At 34.1% G+C, this 15,086-nt stretch overlaps 1 protein-coding gene across 1 annotated transcript in view; it reads left to right on the forward strand.

Moving 5' to 3' along the window:
• Positions 1 to 10,788: 10,788 nt before the first annotated feature.
• LOC103604821 (histone deacetylase 9-like) overlaps positions 10,789 to 15,086 on the forward strand; it is a 114,823-nt gene continuing 110,525 nt past the window's right edge. Inside the window, exon 1 of the mRNA XM_008589401.1 lies at positions 10,789 to 10,809. Coding sequence (XP_008587623.1) covers positions 10,789 to 10,809 — 21 coding nt within the window. The remainder of the gene's footprint in view (positions 10,810 to 15,086) is intronic.

Here is a 15,086-nt window from a genome sequence, read left to right on the forward strand (position 1 = left end):
TGACCCGCCTTGTGATATATCTGAACCCATGGATATTAAAATAATTCGTTCATGGTGTACTATCCATGTTAAAACCTGTATAGTAACACAGAAACCTAAAAGTTGTAATTAGTGGGATTTTATTATGGCCACTTACTCCATTTTTTCCTTAGAGCTGTGCTTCATGTTATTATTATTTTTTAATTTGTGACCCCATTGCTAAAGGTTATGGACTGTGTTTTCAGAAAAATCACAGATGTACATTCTCATACAATTTTGCACATAGTTTTAGTTTTATATGCTCTAGAATTCTTCCACACATCCTAGACTGAGAATGTCTATTCAGGATAAATCCATCCAATTCATGTGTCTTAAATAGCCATGATTTATATTGCTTGTCTTGTCTCTCATTATGATTTGTTTTATGTCCATACTCTAATTATCAAAGGGGAGGAATAAAAGAAATGCCCAAGAGAGTCGTCATACTCAAACGAAACTTCTTTTTTCCCGCTATTCAGGATAAATCCATCCAATTCATGTGTCTTAAATAGCCATGATTTATATTGCTTGTCATGTCTCTCATTATGATTTGTTTTATGTCCATACTCTAATTATCAAAGGGGAGGAATAAAAGAAATGCCCAAGAGAGTCGTCATATTCAAACGAAACTTCTTTTTTCCCCAAATGCCCAAGAGAGTCGTCATACTCAAACGAAACTTCTTTTTTCCCGTTTATCTTCAGGCTATTATTTCTAGACCAGAGCTCTATTGTTCATCCGGGCTGTCCCTTGGCTACCAACCAGACAGAGGAGGCTAGTCTAGGCCATTGTGCAATTTTGTCTCCCTCTGGGCTGTAATGTAACTAAAATAATTTCAGTCTGCTCTCTTGAACATTTTTTTCTACAGGCAATTATAAAAATGTAGAAGCCGAAAAGCAAATGAGGGAGCAAAAATATAACTTGTTTTCTTTTCTTTTCTATTGTGAAAGAAATTACTCATTGTGGACTCGTTACTTACTTAATTTCAAAATTTGAACGTGGTTTCTTTTGTATTCTGTAGTGGAGTAAAATTCCCACTGGTTTAAAGAGGTTATTTTCCAAGAGTGTTCCGACATAGCTGGATCTTAAATATTTCTAAAGCAAACATCCCGTCACAGGTAAAAATGCATAGTGCAACCAAATTAGTAATTTATTTTCCCCTGGAACCATATATCTGAGGATATTTACAAGTGTACCAGAAGCTATTTATACACTCTGTGTATAGGTACTAATTTTTACCAACATTCTACCCAATTGAGGAACAGTGTTGTTAAATAGGTTCAACTTCACTGTAGGCCAATGACAGTCTTATAATAAACCCCTAAGACTCAGTCTAGAATCATGGGTTAACCACACACATTCTCCCACTGTGCACACTTGTAACGCTTGAGTCCAATTTCCTGTGATTTTGCTGGTGATACTTCAGCCGAAAGCTTTGTAGTATTCAGCTACCCGCAGCCTTGACTTCTGAGTGGTATTCTTGCTTATTGATTCTTCATGATTTGAAAATGAAGATAACTGATATGTAAAATTTTATCTCTCCTTAGTGATTTTTTAAAATTTCATTTGGTGGCATGCAAAATATGCTAGACAAAGACATATTTGGAATGAGAAGAACCTTAGAAGAAGGGAGTGACGTCCGCTCACTGGAAGTGACCAGTGAGTACATGGGGGTAGTACTGCATCGACCTTGAGCCTGACATCTGCTATAAGAGGTCACCATTTGGCACGGGAAGGAAAGTTGGTGGAAAAATAGTGAGCACGTTCTGTTGCTGATAGCACAAACCTGTTAATCCAGCTTCTGTGCTGTGCACTACTCTTGCACAATAATACAGAAATGCTGGAGATGGAATAACAAACATCCTTACGTTTGTTAAAGGCACTCTCTATCTTAACAAATTTTTGTTTAACACGGAAGGATCACTTCATCTTCCAACTCTTACACGTCAATTTACAAATTTTTAATCACAAGCAATAAAAATATTTTAGCAGGTACACACATATATAATTGTATAGCTACATAAACAAATATAAAACTATGTATTTACAAATTATATAAATGTACCACTACAGAAATACACATGTTACAAAATATGAACTGAGAAGAAAGTAAGAAAGGTGAGATAAAAAGAAAATGAACATTATTTTAAAATAAATTTTATTTTGAATTAGTGGAATAGAAACTTTTTGTATTATGATGAAAATAATGTTATTTGTAACAACTCTTTTAAGACATAATTCTCATACACTATAAAGTTCACTCATTTGTGTACAAGTCAGTACAGTCACAGAGTTGTGCAATGAATGACACAACTTGACCACAGTCAATTTTAGAACAAATTGACCACAGTCAATTTTAGAAAATATTCATCACCCCCAAAAGAAACTCTGTACCCATTAGCAGTAATTTCATCTTCCCACAGCCCTAGACAACCACTAATCTACTTTTTGTCTCCATAAATTTGTCTATTTTGCACATTTTATGTGAATGGAATTGTATAATGTGTGATCTTTTGTGATTGTCTTCTTTCACTTAGCATGTTTTCAGGGTTCATCTATGTTGCAGAATGTATAAGTGCTTCATTTCTTATTACAGCTGGATAATATGCCATGGTGGGTATAAACCTTATTTTATTTATCCGTTCATCAATGGATGGACATTTGGGTTGTCACTGCTTTGGGCTGTCATGAATAGTGCTGCTATGAACACTCATGTGCAAGTTTTTGTGTGGAAGTGTATTTCATTTTTCTTAGGTAAATACATACTATTGAAATTGGTGAGTCATTTGGTAACTATATGTTTAACTATTTGAAAAACCACAAACTGTTTTCCAAAGTGGCTGCACCGTTATACATTCTCACCAACAGTGTATTAAAATTCCAGTTTCTTCACATCCTCCCCAACATTTGCTGTTATGTGTCTTTTTTATAATAAACCATTTGAGTGTGTGAAGTGGTATCTCATTTTGATTTTGATTTGCAAATCCCCGATGGCTAATAATGTTGGGCATCTTTTTACGTGCTTTGTTTTTTAGAGAAATGTCTATTCAGAAATTTTGCTGCCCATTTTTAAATTGGGTTGCCTTTTTGGTATTGATTATTGAGATTGATTATTGAGCTGTAAGAATTCTTTACATATTCTGGGTACAAGTCTCTTACCAGATATATGTTTTGCAAATATTTGCTCTGAATTGTGGGTTATCTTTTCACTTACTTGATGATGTCCTTTGAAACGCAGACATTTTTAGCTTTGATGAAGTCCCATTTATCTATTGGTTACTTGTGCTTGTGGTCTTATATCTAAGAAGACTTACTCCAATATGTCTTCTGAGATTTCTGTTGTTTTAGATCTTACATTAAGTTTTATGATCCATTTGGAGTTAATTTTGTACATGGAAGAAAGGGTTCAATTTTATTCTTTTGCAGAAATGCATTGGTGGTTATGTAGTTGTCTCAGTTCCATTTGTTGAAGAGTCTTTAATGGGAGAAGAATTTAAGAAATCCTTTGCTCCATTGAATTGTCTTGACATCTTTTGTTGGAAATCAATTGATCATTGTGTAAGGATTTATTTTTGGAATCTGAATTCAATCCCATTAATCTACATGTCTATCTGCTCCATTGAATTGTCTTGACATCTTTTGTTGGAAATCAATTGATCATTGTGTAAGGATTTTTTTTGGAATCTGAATTCAATCCCATTAATCTACATGTCTATTCTTATGCAAGGACCACACTGTTTTAATTACTGTAGTTGTATAGTAAGTTTTGAAATTGGACTCCCCGTCCTACCTTAGTATATCGCCATAGGGTTTGTGCTATGTGACCCTTGACGCAGGAACTGAGTATAAAAGCTAGTGTCTATCTATATATCAAATATTAATATAGTTTATTTGCTTTCTTATAATTTTATTTAAAAATTAAATATGAGTAGAACTTTGCTGCTTTTTCTGTACCACAAAAGATTGGCTTATACCTATTGGCTTGTACTATTTTCTTAAAGATTGCACATTTTAATTTGTTTTTTTCTTCTGTTGCAAATACTCATTTTAAATTCCCCGGTTATATCCTTCTTCACCAATTTCTCAGTCCCTTCATTATTATTAATAGTTTTCTTATGGAGATGGATTTTATGATATGTTGAAATTCTAAAGACAAGATAACTTAATTGTATATAATATTGTGTTCATTTATCTATCAATGAAATTATTGAACAATTGGTACAATTAATGGACATCTTATGAGTGTATGACCTAACAGTGAATTAAGATACTTAAATTTAGAAAAAATAATGTATTTCCATACTTTTTATGTTATTTTCTCATCTATTTTTACTTATCCTCCCTTTCTTTTTTTCTTTCTCTTAACTGGAATCTTTATGATATTGAGTTGTTCTATCACAGAATATAGTGTATCTTTTCCTAGATCTACTTTAACGTGTCTTTAAAAAGTTGAAAAAAATTATTTTTATTTTCTTTACTACAGCATAGGTTCTTTAAAAAAATTAATTTTACATATTTGCGGGTTATAGTGTGCTCTTTCAGTACATGCATATATTGTACAACGGTTCACTTAGGGTAGGTAGTATATCCATCCTCGTAACATTTATTTTTTCTTTGTGGTGATTACAGTCAAGATGTTCTTTTCTAGCTATTTAGAAAGGTACAGGACAGTATTATTAGCGCTAGTCACCCTAGAACACCAGAACTTATTCTTCCTACCTACCTGTAGCTTTGTACCCATTAATCCACTTCCTCCCAGACCCTTTCTTCCCTTCCTGGCCCTGGTAATTATTCTACTCTCTACTTCTATGAGAACCACTTTTTTTTTTTTTTTTTTAGATTTTTACATATGATTGAGATTATATGGTAATTGTCTTTCTGTGCCTGGCTTATTTCACTTAACATGATGGTCTCCAGTTCCATTCATGTTGCTCTAAATGACAGAATTTCACTTTTTAAATTGTGAATAGTGTCGCAATGAACATGGAAGTGCAGGTGTCTCTCCGATATACTGATTTCATCTTCTTTGGGTATATACCCAGCAGTGGGATTGCTGGATCATGTGGTAGCTCTATTTTTAGTTTGTTGAGGAACCTCCATACTGTTTTCCATAGTGGCTGTATTAATTTACATTCCCACCAACAATATATGAGAGTGCCCTTTTCTCTGCATCTTTGCCAGCATTTGTTATTTTTTGTCTTTTTGATAATAGTCATTCTAACTGGAGTGTGATAAAATCTCATTGTGGTTTTAATTTGCATTTCCCTGATGATTAGTGATGTTGAGTATTTTTTCATGTATTTGTTGGCCATGTGTATGTCTTATTTTAAGAAAAGTCTGTTCAGGTCTTTTGCCCATTTTTTAATTGGGTTATTTGTTTTTAGGCTTTTTTGCTGTTGAATTGTTTGAGTTCCACATATACTCCTGATATTATCTCCTTGTCAGATGTGTAGTTTGCAAACACTTTCTCCCATTCTGTAGATTGTCTCTTCACTTCGTTGATTGTGTCCTTTGCTGTGTAGAATCTTTTCGTCTGGTATAGTCCCATTTGTCTATTTTTACTTTAGTTGCCTTTTTTTCCTTTTTGTCTTTTTTCGTGTCCGGCAACGGATCGCAACCCTCAGTGTTGCGCCCGTACCGGACCGGGACCGGCAACGGGATCGCAACCCTCGGTGTTGCTCCCGCACCTCGCTCAGCCAGTGAGCGGGAACCGGTCTGTATGTGGGATCCGAACCCTCGGGCGGGAGCGCCACCACGCTCCCAAGCGGCGCACTGTAGCAGTGCGCCACCGGGCCGGCCCTAGGCCTTACCCATTTTGCGTTGATTTTGATATAAGGTGAGAGATAAGGGTCTAACTTCAGTATTTGGCATGTGGAGATCCAGATTTCCCAAAATCATTTATTGAAGAGGCTGTCTTTTCCCCAGTGTATATTTTTGGTGCCTTTGTCAAAAATCGGTTGGCTGTAGATGCAACAAAATGAAGGATAAAAACCATGTAATCATCTTAATAGATGCAGAAAAAGCATTTGATAAAATTCAACATTTCTTCATGATAAAAACTTTCAACAGATTAGGTAGAGAAAAAAAAGTACCACAACACAATAAAGGCCATAAATGACAAACCCATAGCTGACATCACACTGAACACTTTTCCTCTAAGAACAGAAACACAGTAAGAATGCACACTTTCATTACTCATTCCATGTAGTACTGGAAATCCTAGTCAGAGCAATTTGGCAAGACATGGAAATAAAGGGCATCCAAACTGGAAAAGAAGTCAAATTTTCCCTGTTTGCAGATGACACGATCTTATATAGAGAAAAATCTAAAGACTCCACCAAAAAACTCTTTGAACTGATCAATTCAGTAAAGTTGCAGGATACAAAATCAACATAGAAAAACAAGTAGCTATTGAGTTTTTCTATCACAGAAATAGTGTATCTTTTCATCTACTTAGATCTACTTTAATGTTTCTTGATAAAGTTTTAAATTTTATCCATACAAGTTTTTATGATATTTTTCCTGTCTTTACTCATATAATCTTGAATATTTCTATAAAAATATATTTAAAATTTTATTTCATAATTTTATGCTTAGTTTATTAATATTTGGCCTTTCTCATTTCACAAGATGTATTTAAGGATACATACATAATCCACAATTATAGCAGCATCCTTCCAGTTTTCAAATACATTACTTTTTATCATTTTTTGATTCTAATCATTTATATTATGATATTTTATTTGGTATTTGAGTTATTTAAGTGTGTGTTTTTAAATTTTCAGATATTTGGCTATTTTTTTTATAATGGATTTCTCTGACAATAATGTGTTCATTGTAGTATCATGTATCATTATCTGTATGAAAATAAATCCTCTTTCTGTTTTGTAAAACATACATGATATGAATTTTACTATTTTAACCCCATGTAAGCATATGTTCAATGGCATTAAGTATTCACATTGTTGTGCAACTATCACCACCATCCATCTCCAGAACTTTTAAAATCTTTCCAAATTGAAACTCTGAGCCTATTAAACACTGTCTCCCCATTCTTTCCTCCTCCCCACCATAAACACCATTATACTTGCTGTCTCTGTGAATTCAATTTCTCCAAGTATCTCATATAAGTGAAATCCTACAGTACTTGTCTTTTTTGACTGGCTTATTTCACTTAGCATAATGTCTTCAGGGTTCATCCATATTGTAGCATGTGTCAGAATTTCCTTCCTTTTAAAGGATGAATAGCAATCATGGTAGAAATCACTTTTTAAAAGTTTGTTGAAACTTGCTTTAATGTAGTGTTCTATTTCATAATTATTTTATAATTCAATTTTGAAGAAATATGTTTATTGTCTGCAAGTTTGGCAGCTTTTATCAATGGGAGGGGACAGATGATGTTCAGGCGCAGTGGCCTTAGACCACTCCATATACGAAAAAATTGTCTTACCCATCTCAGTAAGCTGGGAAAATTATCTTGAAAGACAGTTTCACAAAGTAAGCAATCAAAACAAAGTCCCCAATTAAATCACCTGAAAAAAGAAAGAACTAATATATGTGTAAGAAATAGTCTCAACATAGCATATTTAAAAGATATTTTAGTCAAAAAATGCTTTTTTGTGGGGAAGGGAGCATGTTTATTATTCACTTAAGGGGCATGGCACATTTTCCAATGGTGCTCAGTAAATAAAATGTTAATTTGGGTATCCATCCAATTTTTAATAATAAGTTCTGAACTGTTTGACATTTTAATTTACTAATTAGACAAGAAAGAAACATGCAGTCTCATACTTAGAAGTATGAAAAATAACCATGGATAAAATTCTTTCGTTAAAATTGTTAATAGAAAAAAAAAGTTTTAATGAAACACTTTAATAAATTGCAGATACAACAGAAAAATGTAATCTCAGTTTTGAACCTAAAGAAGGCTGTATTTTATTGATGAGGAGGGATACCCATCTGAAATAAAACTGGTGACTAATATGTACCATAATGTGTTGCTTGCCAGATTGTCATAACTCTCCCTATACATATTAAAAGCCACACATCATTTGTAAAAGTGCATAATTCCTGTCAACTCTTTGAAAGTGATTAAACTTTTCTCTCTTTTATAGTCCTATTTTGGAAGAAAGTTCAAAAATATTTGACCTGTGACTGCTCTTGGGTCCAATGATTATGAATCTGTCCTAATGAAGTGTTTGAAAGTTTCAACTGTTTAGTTTAAATACATTTAACACTTTACTTAATTAAAGTTTTAATGTAGGTGACATACGGAAAACTTGGAAACTACATAAAAGTACAAAGGAAAAATAATTCTCAAATCACCAGAACTTTTCTTTTATCTCTTGGCTCCAACATCAACTAATTTCAGGGTATTGTTCTTTGCTGATTGTTTTGTCTGGATTCTATTTCTCATATTTTTCTCATCCCCTCCTTGATTCTTTTGTGTTTCGATTGCTTATAATATGCTTTCTTTTTTTTTTTTTTTTTTTTTTTTTTGTCTTTTTGTCTTTTTTCATGACCGGCCACGGGATCGCAACCCTCGGTGTTGCCCCCGCTCCTCGCTCAGCCAGTGAGCTGCCAGTCTGTATGTGGGATCTGAACCCTCGGCGGGAGCGCCGCCACGCTTCCCAAGCGGCGCCCTGTAGCAGTGCGCCACCGGGCCGGCCCCATATGCTTTCTTTTTTTATCTTATCCTTATGATAAGATCTTAAGGATAACTATATATCTTTTTCATTTATTTATTCAACATATATTTATTAACACCTGCTATGTGTGAAACACAGCATGGGAAATGTAGGCATGAGAATAAATAATAGGCAAAGCTTATATCCCCATGGAATTTACTTAGTATAATGTGCTTAAATTTTAGATGTCAACCCACAAGATCAGAGCTATATTTAATTCACTTTGCTGTCTCTCCCACCCAGCACAAGCTCTGTTGCCTTTTGCTTGCACAATAGATATTGGAAGAAAACTTTTGTGTGATGAATAAATAACTACTAATGAATGAATAATTATTTGTCTGTTACATATGTTGCTATATTCCTAATTGTAAACACTGGATAAGTAAGATTGCCAGATTATTAAGTTTGTATTAAGATGTAACATTTATATCATGCTTATGAGTTAACTAATTGTTACTCTGTTATCTTACAGAGTTTCTGTGATGCCCAAGTAAAGCAATAAATATGCACTACTTAAAAAAAAGGAAGGTGATAGGTAATGTAATTTACATGGAGTCATTAAAGTATTAAACTAGTCATTAACAGATAATATATTTAGTAACCCCAGTCATCTTAAAACGTGATTACATTATTGGAAAAAAAATGGCAGTTAGCCTCCAAATATCTATTGCGTATTCTTATTGCACAAATAATTATTTAGCTTCTAGAAAGCATAGGAAAGATATAAAATGCAGCAGAAAATAAGTTAATAGATGAATTATATCCAGTTCCTGGTTAAAAATGTTTTCAATATTATACAAAAAAAGATCACTTAACACACACACACACACACACACACACGTGCATGCACATACATCAAAATGTATCTAGAGCTTCCCCCTACTCTTCACCTTGCTAATTGCAAGTTCACATTTCAAATTAAATATCATTTTCTTAGAGGAAAGTCTTCTGAACCTCTTCATCATGTTCTTCTTTATAGTTTTTCATAGCATTCTGAATTTTTCCTATACAGCACTCATTTATAATTATATTGTAAGTATTTAGTATCTGTCTCTTCATTAGATAATAAAGATAAAAAGGCTCAACATGCTGGCAAAGTGTCTGAAACAGAGTACAAGCTCAAGAAATAGCTATTCCTTGTGAACAAACAGGGTCATGTACAGACATGACCTCTCATATCCCATGCCCTTATTTGTGGCTGTTCCCAAGAAGGGGAAAATTTTGTGCTAAGGAGTTATCCTTGAAGATTCATGAGTAATCAAGAAGCTGCAGGAGAAAGTGAGAACTTCAGCCCGTGTCATGACTCTTTAATTGGGCTAAAGTAGCTCTAATATGTAAAAGACTATGGCAGGGAAAAGGAAAGAGAAAAACTAAGAGTGATGGGGATGTAGTGGAAGGGGAAAGCACATTTACTGTGAGTGCTCAAAAAGGCTCTGTGTAAAACTTGGAATGGACCTTAGGGAATGTGTGTGAATGCTGAATGTGGAGTTTCATAGGCACATGTAAAGGGGTGATATAGAAACTACAGACTTGTAGAAGTGGGAATGGTCAGGGTCAATGTATCCATTAGACACAGCATAGTGTTCAGAAACCATGACACTTTTAAGGGAGGCCACAAAATATTTTAAATTTTAATTTCTTGATCAGAAGAAAGAATGAATATAATAATAATAAATATATAATAATGAATTCAATGTAATTTTAAATATGTTTTTACGAAGGAAGGGTCTGATAAGATAAAACTGTACAGGGCCTGTGAAAGTCATAACACAGCCCTGAGGATGACATTTGTTGTACAGTAGGTAGCATTTTGACTAGAACCTAGAAAAGGAAAAGAAGATCTAAGACAGTAAGTAGAGTGGTCTCATGAAAAAGAGAGTGCAAATGACAGGCTGACTTCTATAAACTTGGATTGACCTTCGGAGACTTTTGTGTCAAATTCCTGCTTGCAGCAGCATTTAGGAAGAGAATTCTTACAGGAGGGAGTAAGACTTGTTGGTATTAGAAGTAGGGTGATCAATTAGGAGCACTTTGCATTGGTTTAGATGAGAGTTAAAGAGGTTACAGAAAGAAGAAAGAGAAGAGATGGATATTGCAGATATTCAGGTAAAAATTTACCGATGACTTTAAGATCATATGCAGAAAAGCTTCCTTTCCCCAATAGCAAACCACCCAATTTGTAATTACTGTATATACAGTTGGCCCTCCATATCTGTGGGTTCCATATCTGCAGGTTCCATATCTGTGCATTCAACCAACTGCAGATGGAAAATATTCAAAACAAAAAATGGATGGTTGCATCTGTCTTGAACATGTACAGACTTTTCTGCTTGTCATCATTCCCTAAATAATACAGTATGACAATTATTTATATAGGATTTATATTGCATTAGGTATTATAAATAATCCAGAGATGAGAATAAGATTTTAAATTAATTTTTAATTAATTTTAAGTTAACTTAAAATGATTCTTAAGGTATACAACAGGATGTGTGTAGGTTGTGTGCAAATATAAGTTTCATATAAGGGACTTGAGTATCTGAGGATTTTGGTGTCTTCATGGGGTCCTGGACCCAATCCCCTGCGGACACCGAGGAACGACTTTATTTGTATTCCACAGGATTGTAAGTGCCATAAAAAGAGAGACTATGTCAGTTTTACTGCAATACCCCCAGGGCATTGAATATGGAGACAACTCAAGAAAACAAGAGAGTTAGACTCTTGTAAAAGTGATAAAACTATTATAACTAGAACTCGATCATTGACCAAGCCATTCCAGCCATCAAAGCAAATGCCCAAAGCCTGAGTATGTGAGAAATGCCTCCAACTAATTGTTGGTTTGATTATTATGCAGAGCAAAACAGAAGTGAAAACATATACATTAACTGATAACCTATTTTAAAGTTAATTCTAAATGATTCTAATTTTTTTTCCTAAATTGGGGAATCTCTCTGTGTGGTCTGTAACTAAATAGATGGTCAGACCTCTCTATACGCAGGTTCCACATACAAAGATTCAACCAACCGTGGATCAAAAATATAAGGGAAAATAAACAAATAAGTAAAAATAATACAAGAATAAAAATAATGCAAGGAAAAATACAGTATAACAACGTTTTACATCGTACTTACAAGGATTAGGTATTATAAATAAAGGGCTTCTAAAATATACGGGAAGCTGTGTATAGGTTATATGCAAACACAACACCTTTTTATTATCAGGGACTTAAAGCATCCATGAATTTTGGTATCTGCAGGAGTCATGGACCAATTTCCTGTGGATATTGAGAGGCCACTGTATATTCACAACCATAACTTATATTTATATATAGCATTAATTCATATAATATACAGAGAAAGCTAGAATTACATAATAACCATATAATGTGTATTGAGTACAGTTGTGTTATATGTAGGTTTGTTAACTTTCTCACTAAGTGAATAATTTGTACACATAGAATGTACCAAATCTCGTGCCAGAAAAGCAAGGTAAGTATGACATATAATGGCATATGCTGGTTGCCAGTGGAACACCCAACCTATTTGGAAGGTGAAGGCCAGACCCCATTAAGGAGAGGTGATGTTTGAATCAAGTCTTTATTTTATTTTAACTTCTCAATAGACATTCTAGTTGATTTTCATGTCCCTTTACCCATTGCTCTTCCCTCCTCCCTCTCTCCCATCCCCCCTCCATCTACATCATATCTGTTCACTTGTCTTAAGTTCAAGGAATTGTTGTGATTGTTATGTCTTCTTCCACCCACACCATTTATTTGTTTGTATATTTATTTATTTATTTATAGATCCCATAAATAAGTGAGAACATGTGGTATTTCCCTTTCTATGCTTGACTTGTTTCACTTAATATAATTTATTATAAGTCCATCCATGTTGTTGTGAATGGTAGTATTTCATTCTTTTTTATAGCCGAGTAGAATTCCATTGTGTAGATATACCACAGTTTCCTCATCCACTCATCTCATGATGGACATTTTGGCTGGGTCCAACTTTTGGCTATTGTAAATAGTGCTGCAATAAAAATTGGAGTACACGTATACCTTTGACATGATAATTTCCATTCCTCTGGGTATATTCCCAGCAGTGGAATAGCTGGGTCATATGGTAGATCTATCTGTAATTGTTTGAGGAACCTTCATACCATTTTCCATAAAGGCTGCACCATTTTGCAGTCCCACCAACAGTGTATGAGAGTTCCTTTTTCTCCACAATCTCACCTCAGTATTTATTATTCTCAGTCTTTTGGATATTAGCAATCCTAACTGGAGTGAGGTGGTATCTCAAAGTGGTTTTGATTAGCATTTCCTGAATGCTGAGTGATGTTGAGCATTTTTTCATGTGTCTATTGGCCATTCGTATATCTTCCTTTGAGAAATACCTATTCAGCTCCTTTGCCCATTTTTTTAATTGTGTTATTTGTTTTATTGTTGTAAAGTTGTTTGAGTTCCTTGTATATTCTGGATATTAATCCTTTGTCAGGTGTATATTTTGCAAATATTTTTTACTACTCTGTTGGTTGTCTTTTCACTCTTTTGATTGTTTCTTTTACTGTACAGAAGCTTTTTAGTTTGAAATAATCCCATTGTTTATCTTTCCTTTGGTTTCTTGTGCTTTTGGGGTCATATTCATGAAGTCTGTACCCAATCCTACTCCCTGGAGTGTTTCCCTTATGTTTTCTTTATTCAGGAGTTTTATTGTTTCAGGATGTATATTTAATTCTTTAATCCATTTTGAGTTGATTTTGGTTTATGTTGAGAGGTATGGGTCTTGTTTCATTCTCCTACATATGAATATCCAAGTTTTGTAACACCATTTGCTGAAGAGGTAGCCCCAGTGTAGAGACTTGGTACCTTTGTCAAAGATCAGATGGCTGTAGGTGTATGGGTTGATTTCTGGGTTCTCTGTTCTATTCCATTGATCCATGTGTCTGTTTTTATGCCAGTACCATGCTGTTTTGGTTATTATAGCTTTGTAGTATAGTTTAAAGTCAGGTATTGTTATGCCTCCAGCTTTCTTTTTTGCTCAGGATTGCTTTGGCTATTTGTGGCCTTTTCTTATTCCATATAAATTCTGGATAGTTTTTTTTTTCCCATTTCAGAGAAAAACGTTATTGGAATTTTGATGGGGATTGCATTGAATCTGTAGATCACTTTGGGTAATCTGAACATTTTCACAATGTTAATTCTTCCAATTCAAGAGCATGGGATACCTTTCCATCTTCTTGTGTCCTCTTTAATTTCTCTCAACAGTGGTCTGTAGTTCTCTTTGTAGAGATTTTTCACATCTTTGGTTAACTTTATTCCTATTTTATTTTATTTTTTGGTGGCTATTGTAAATGGGATAGCTCTCTTGATTTCTTTTTCTTCATCCTCACTGTTGGAGTATAGAAATGCTACTGATTTTTGTGTGTTGATTTTATATCCCCCTTCAAGTCTTGAAAGAGTAAATGCTAGCAAGGTATATTAAAGCAAAAGAGCATGCAAAGTTTTATATCTATAAGAGTTAGGCTTATAATTTAAAAGACTTTATTAACCCTTTTAGCATCAGTTTCCTTATCAATGGCATGTGATCATCATGTTTTGTAACACTGTTCAGCTATTTTCCATGTTCATTAGGAAAGATATATAAAAAACATAAAGGTTATGAATTCCCTGATGTTGAAGACAGAAAATATTCACTGGGTAGTACTGATGATTAAATTAGCTGACTATCTGTGTTTTAGAGATTGTCTTTCTTGGAAACAGAAGAATAGACTTAGTGAATCTTCCAGAAGTTTCCAGACTGTGGTTCTTTTATTCAATAACTTGAGAAGTATGAAAAATAACAACATTGTTAAATCACTGAGAATATAGTTAATATTCTATAAAAGAAACAAATAATTTTATCATATTGAGATTATAGCAAAGAAATCATGAAACATTTATTGTTCTACACCATTTTATGAAAACTGAAAGGTGTCAAAATATAACTATTGATTGGTACATTTTAGAGGTGCCCATAAATTTCTTTAACAATATTACTAAAATTAATTCAGGATAGAATTTTTAGAATTGAGCCTCCTTGGCAGTTTGAAAGCAGTTGAATTGTTCTCCCGCTTTGAGTTGCAACAGTTCTGGGGCTGTATTCATAACGTTGGTATCAAGGTAGGAAATGAGTCTAAGTCAATGTTACTCTTGAGGTTAAAGGTATGTTTCTTTCAATCAGTTCAAACTGACAGGCCTCCTGCCATCACCTCCTCCTTAGCTGGGCAGACAGGCCCTGGCTGCAGTGTGAAAACATCTGTTGAATGGATTTATTGACTGGATCTTGTTTTTTATCTCCCTTTCTCTCTCTCTCTCTCTCTCTCTCTCTCTTTTTTTTCTCTTC

Source organism: Galeopterus variegatus, unplaced genomic scaffold (assembly GCF_000696425.1).
Source record: "Galeopterus variegatus unplaced genomic scaffold, G_variegatus-3.0.2 Scaffold5415, whole genome shotgun sequence".
NCBI lineage: Eukaryota > Metazoa > Chordata > Mammalia > Dermoptera > Cynocephalidae > Galeopterus > Galeopterus variegatus.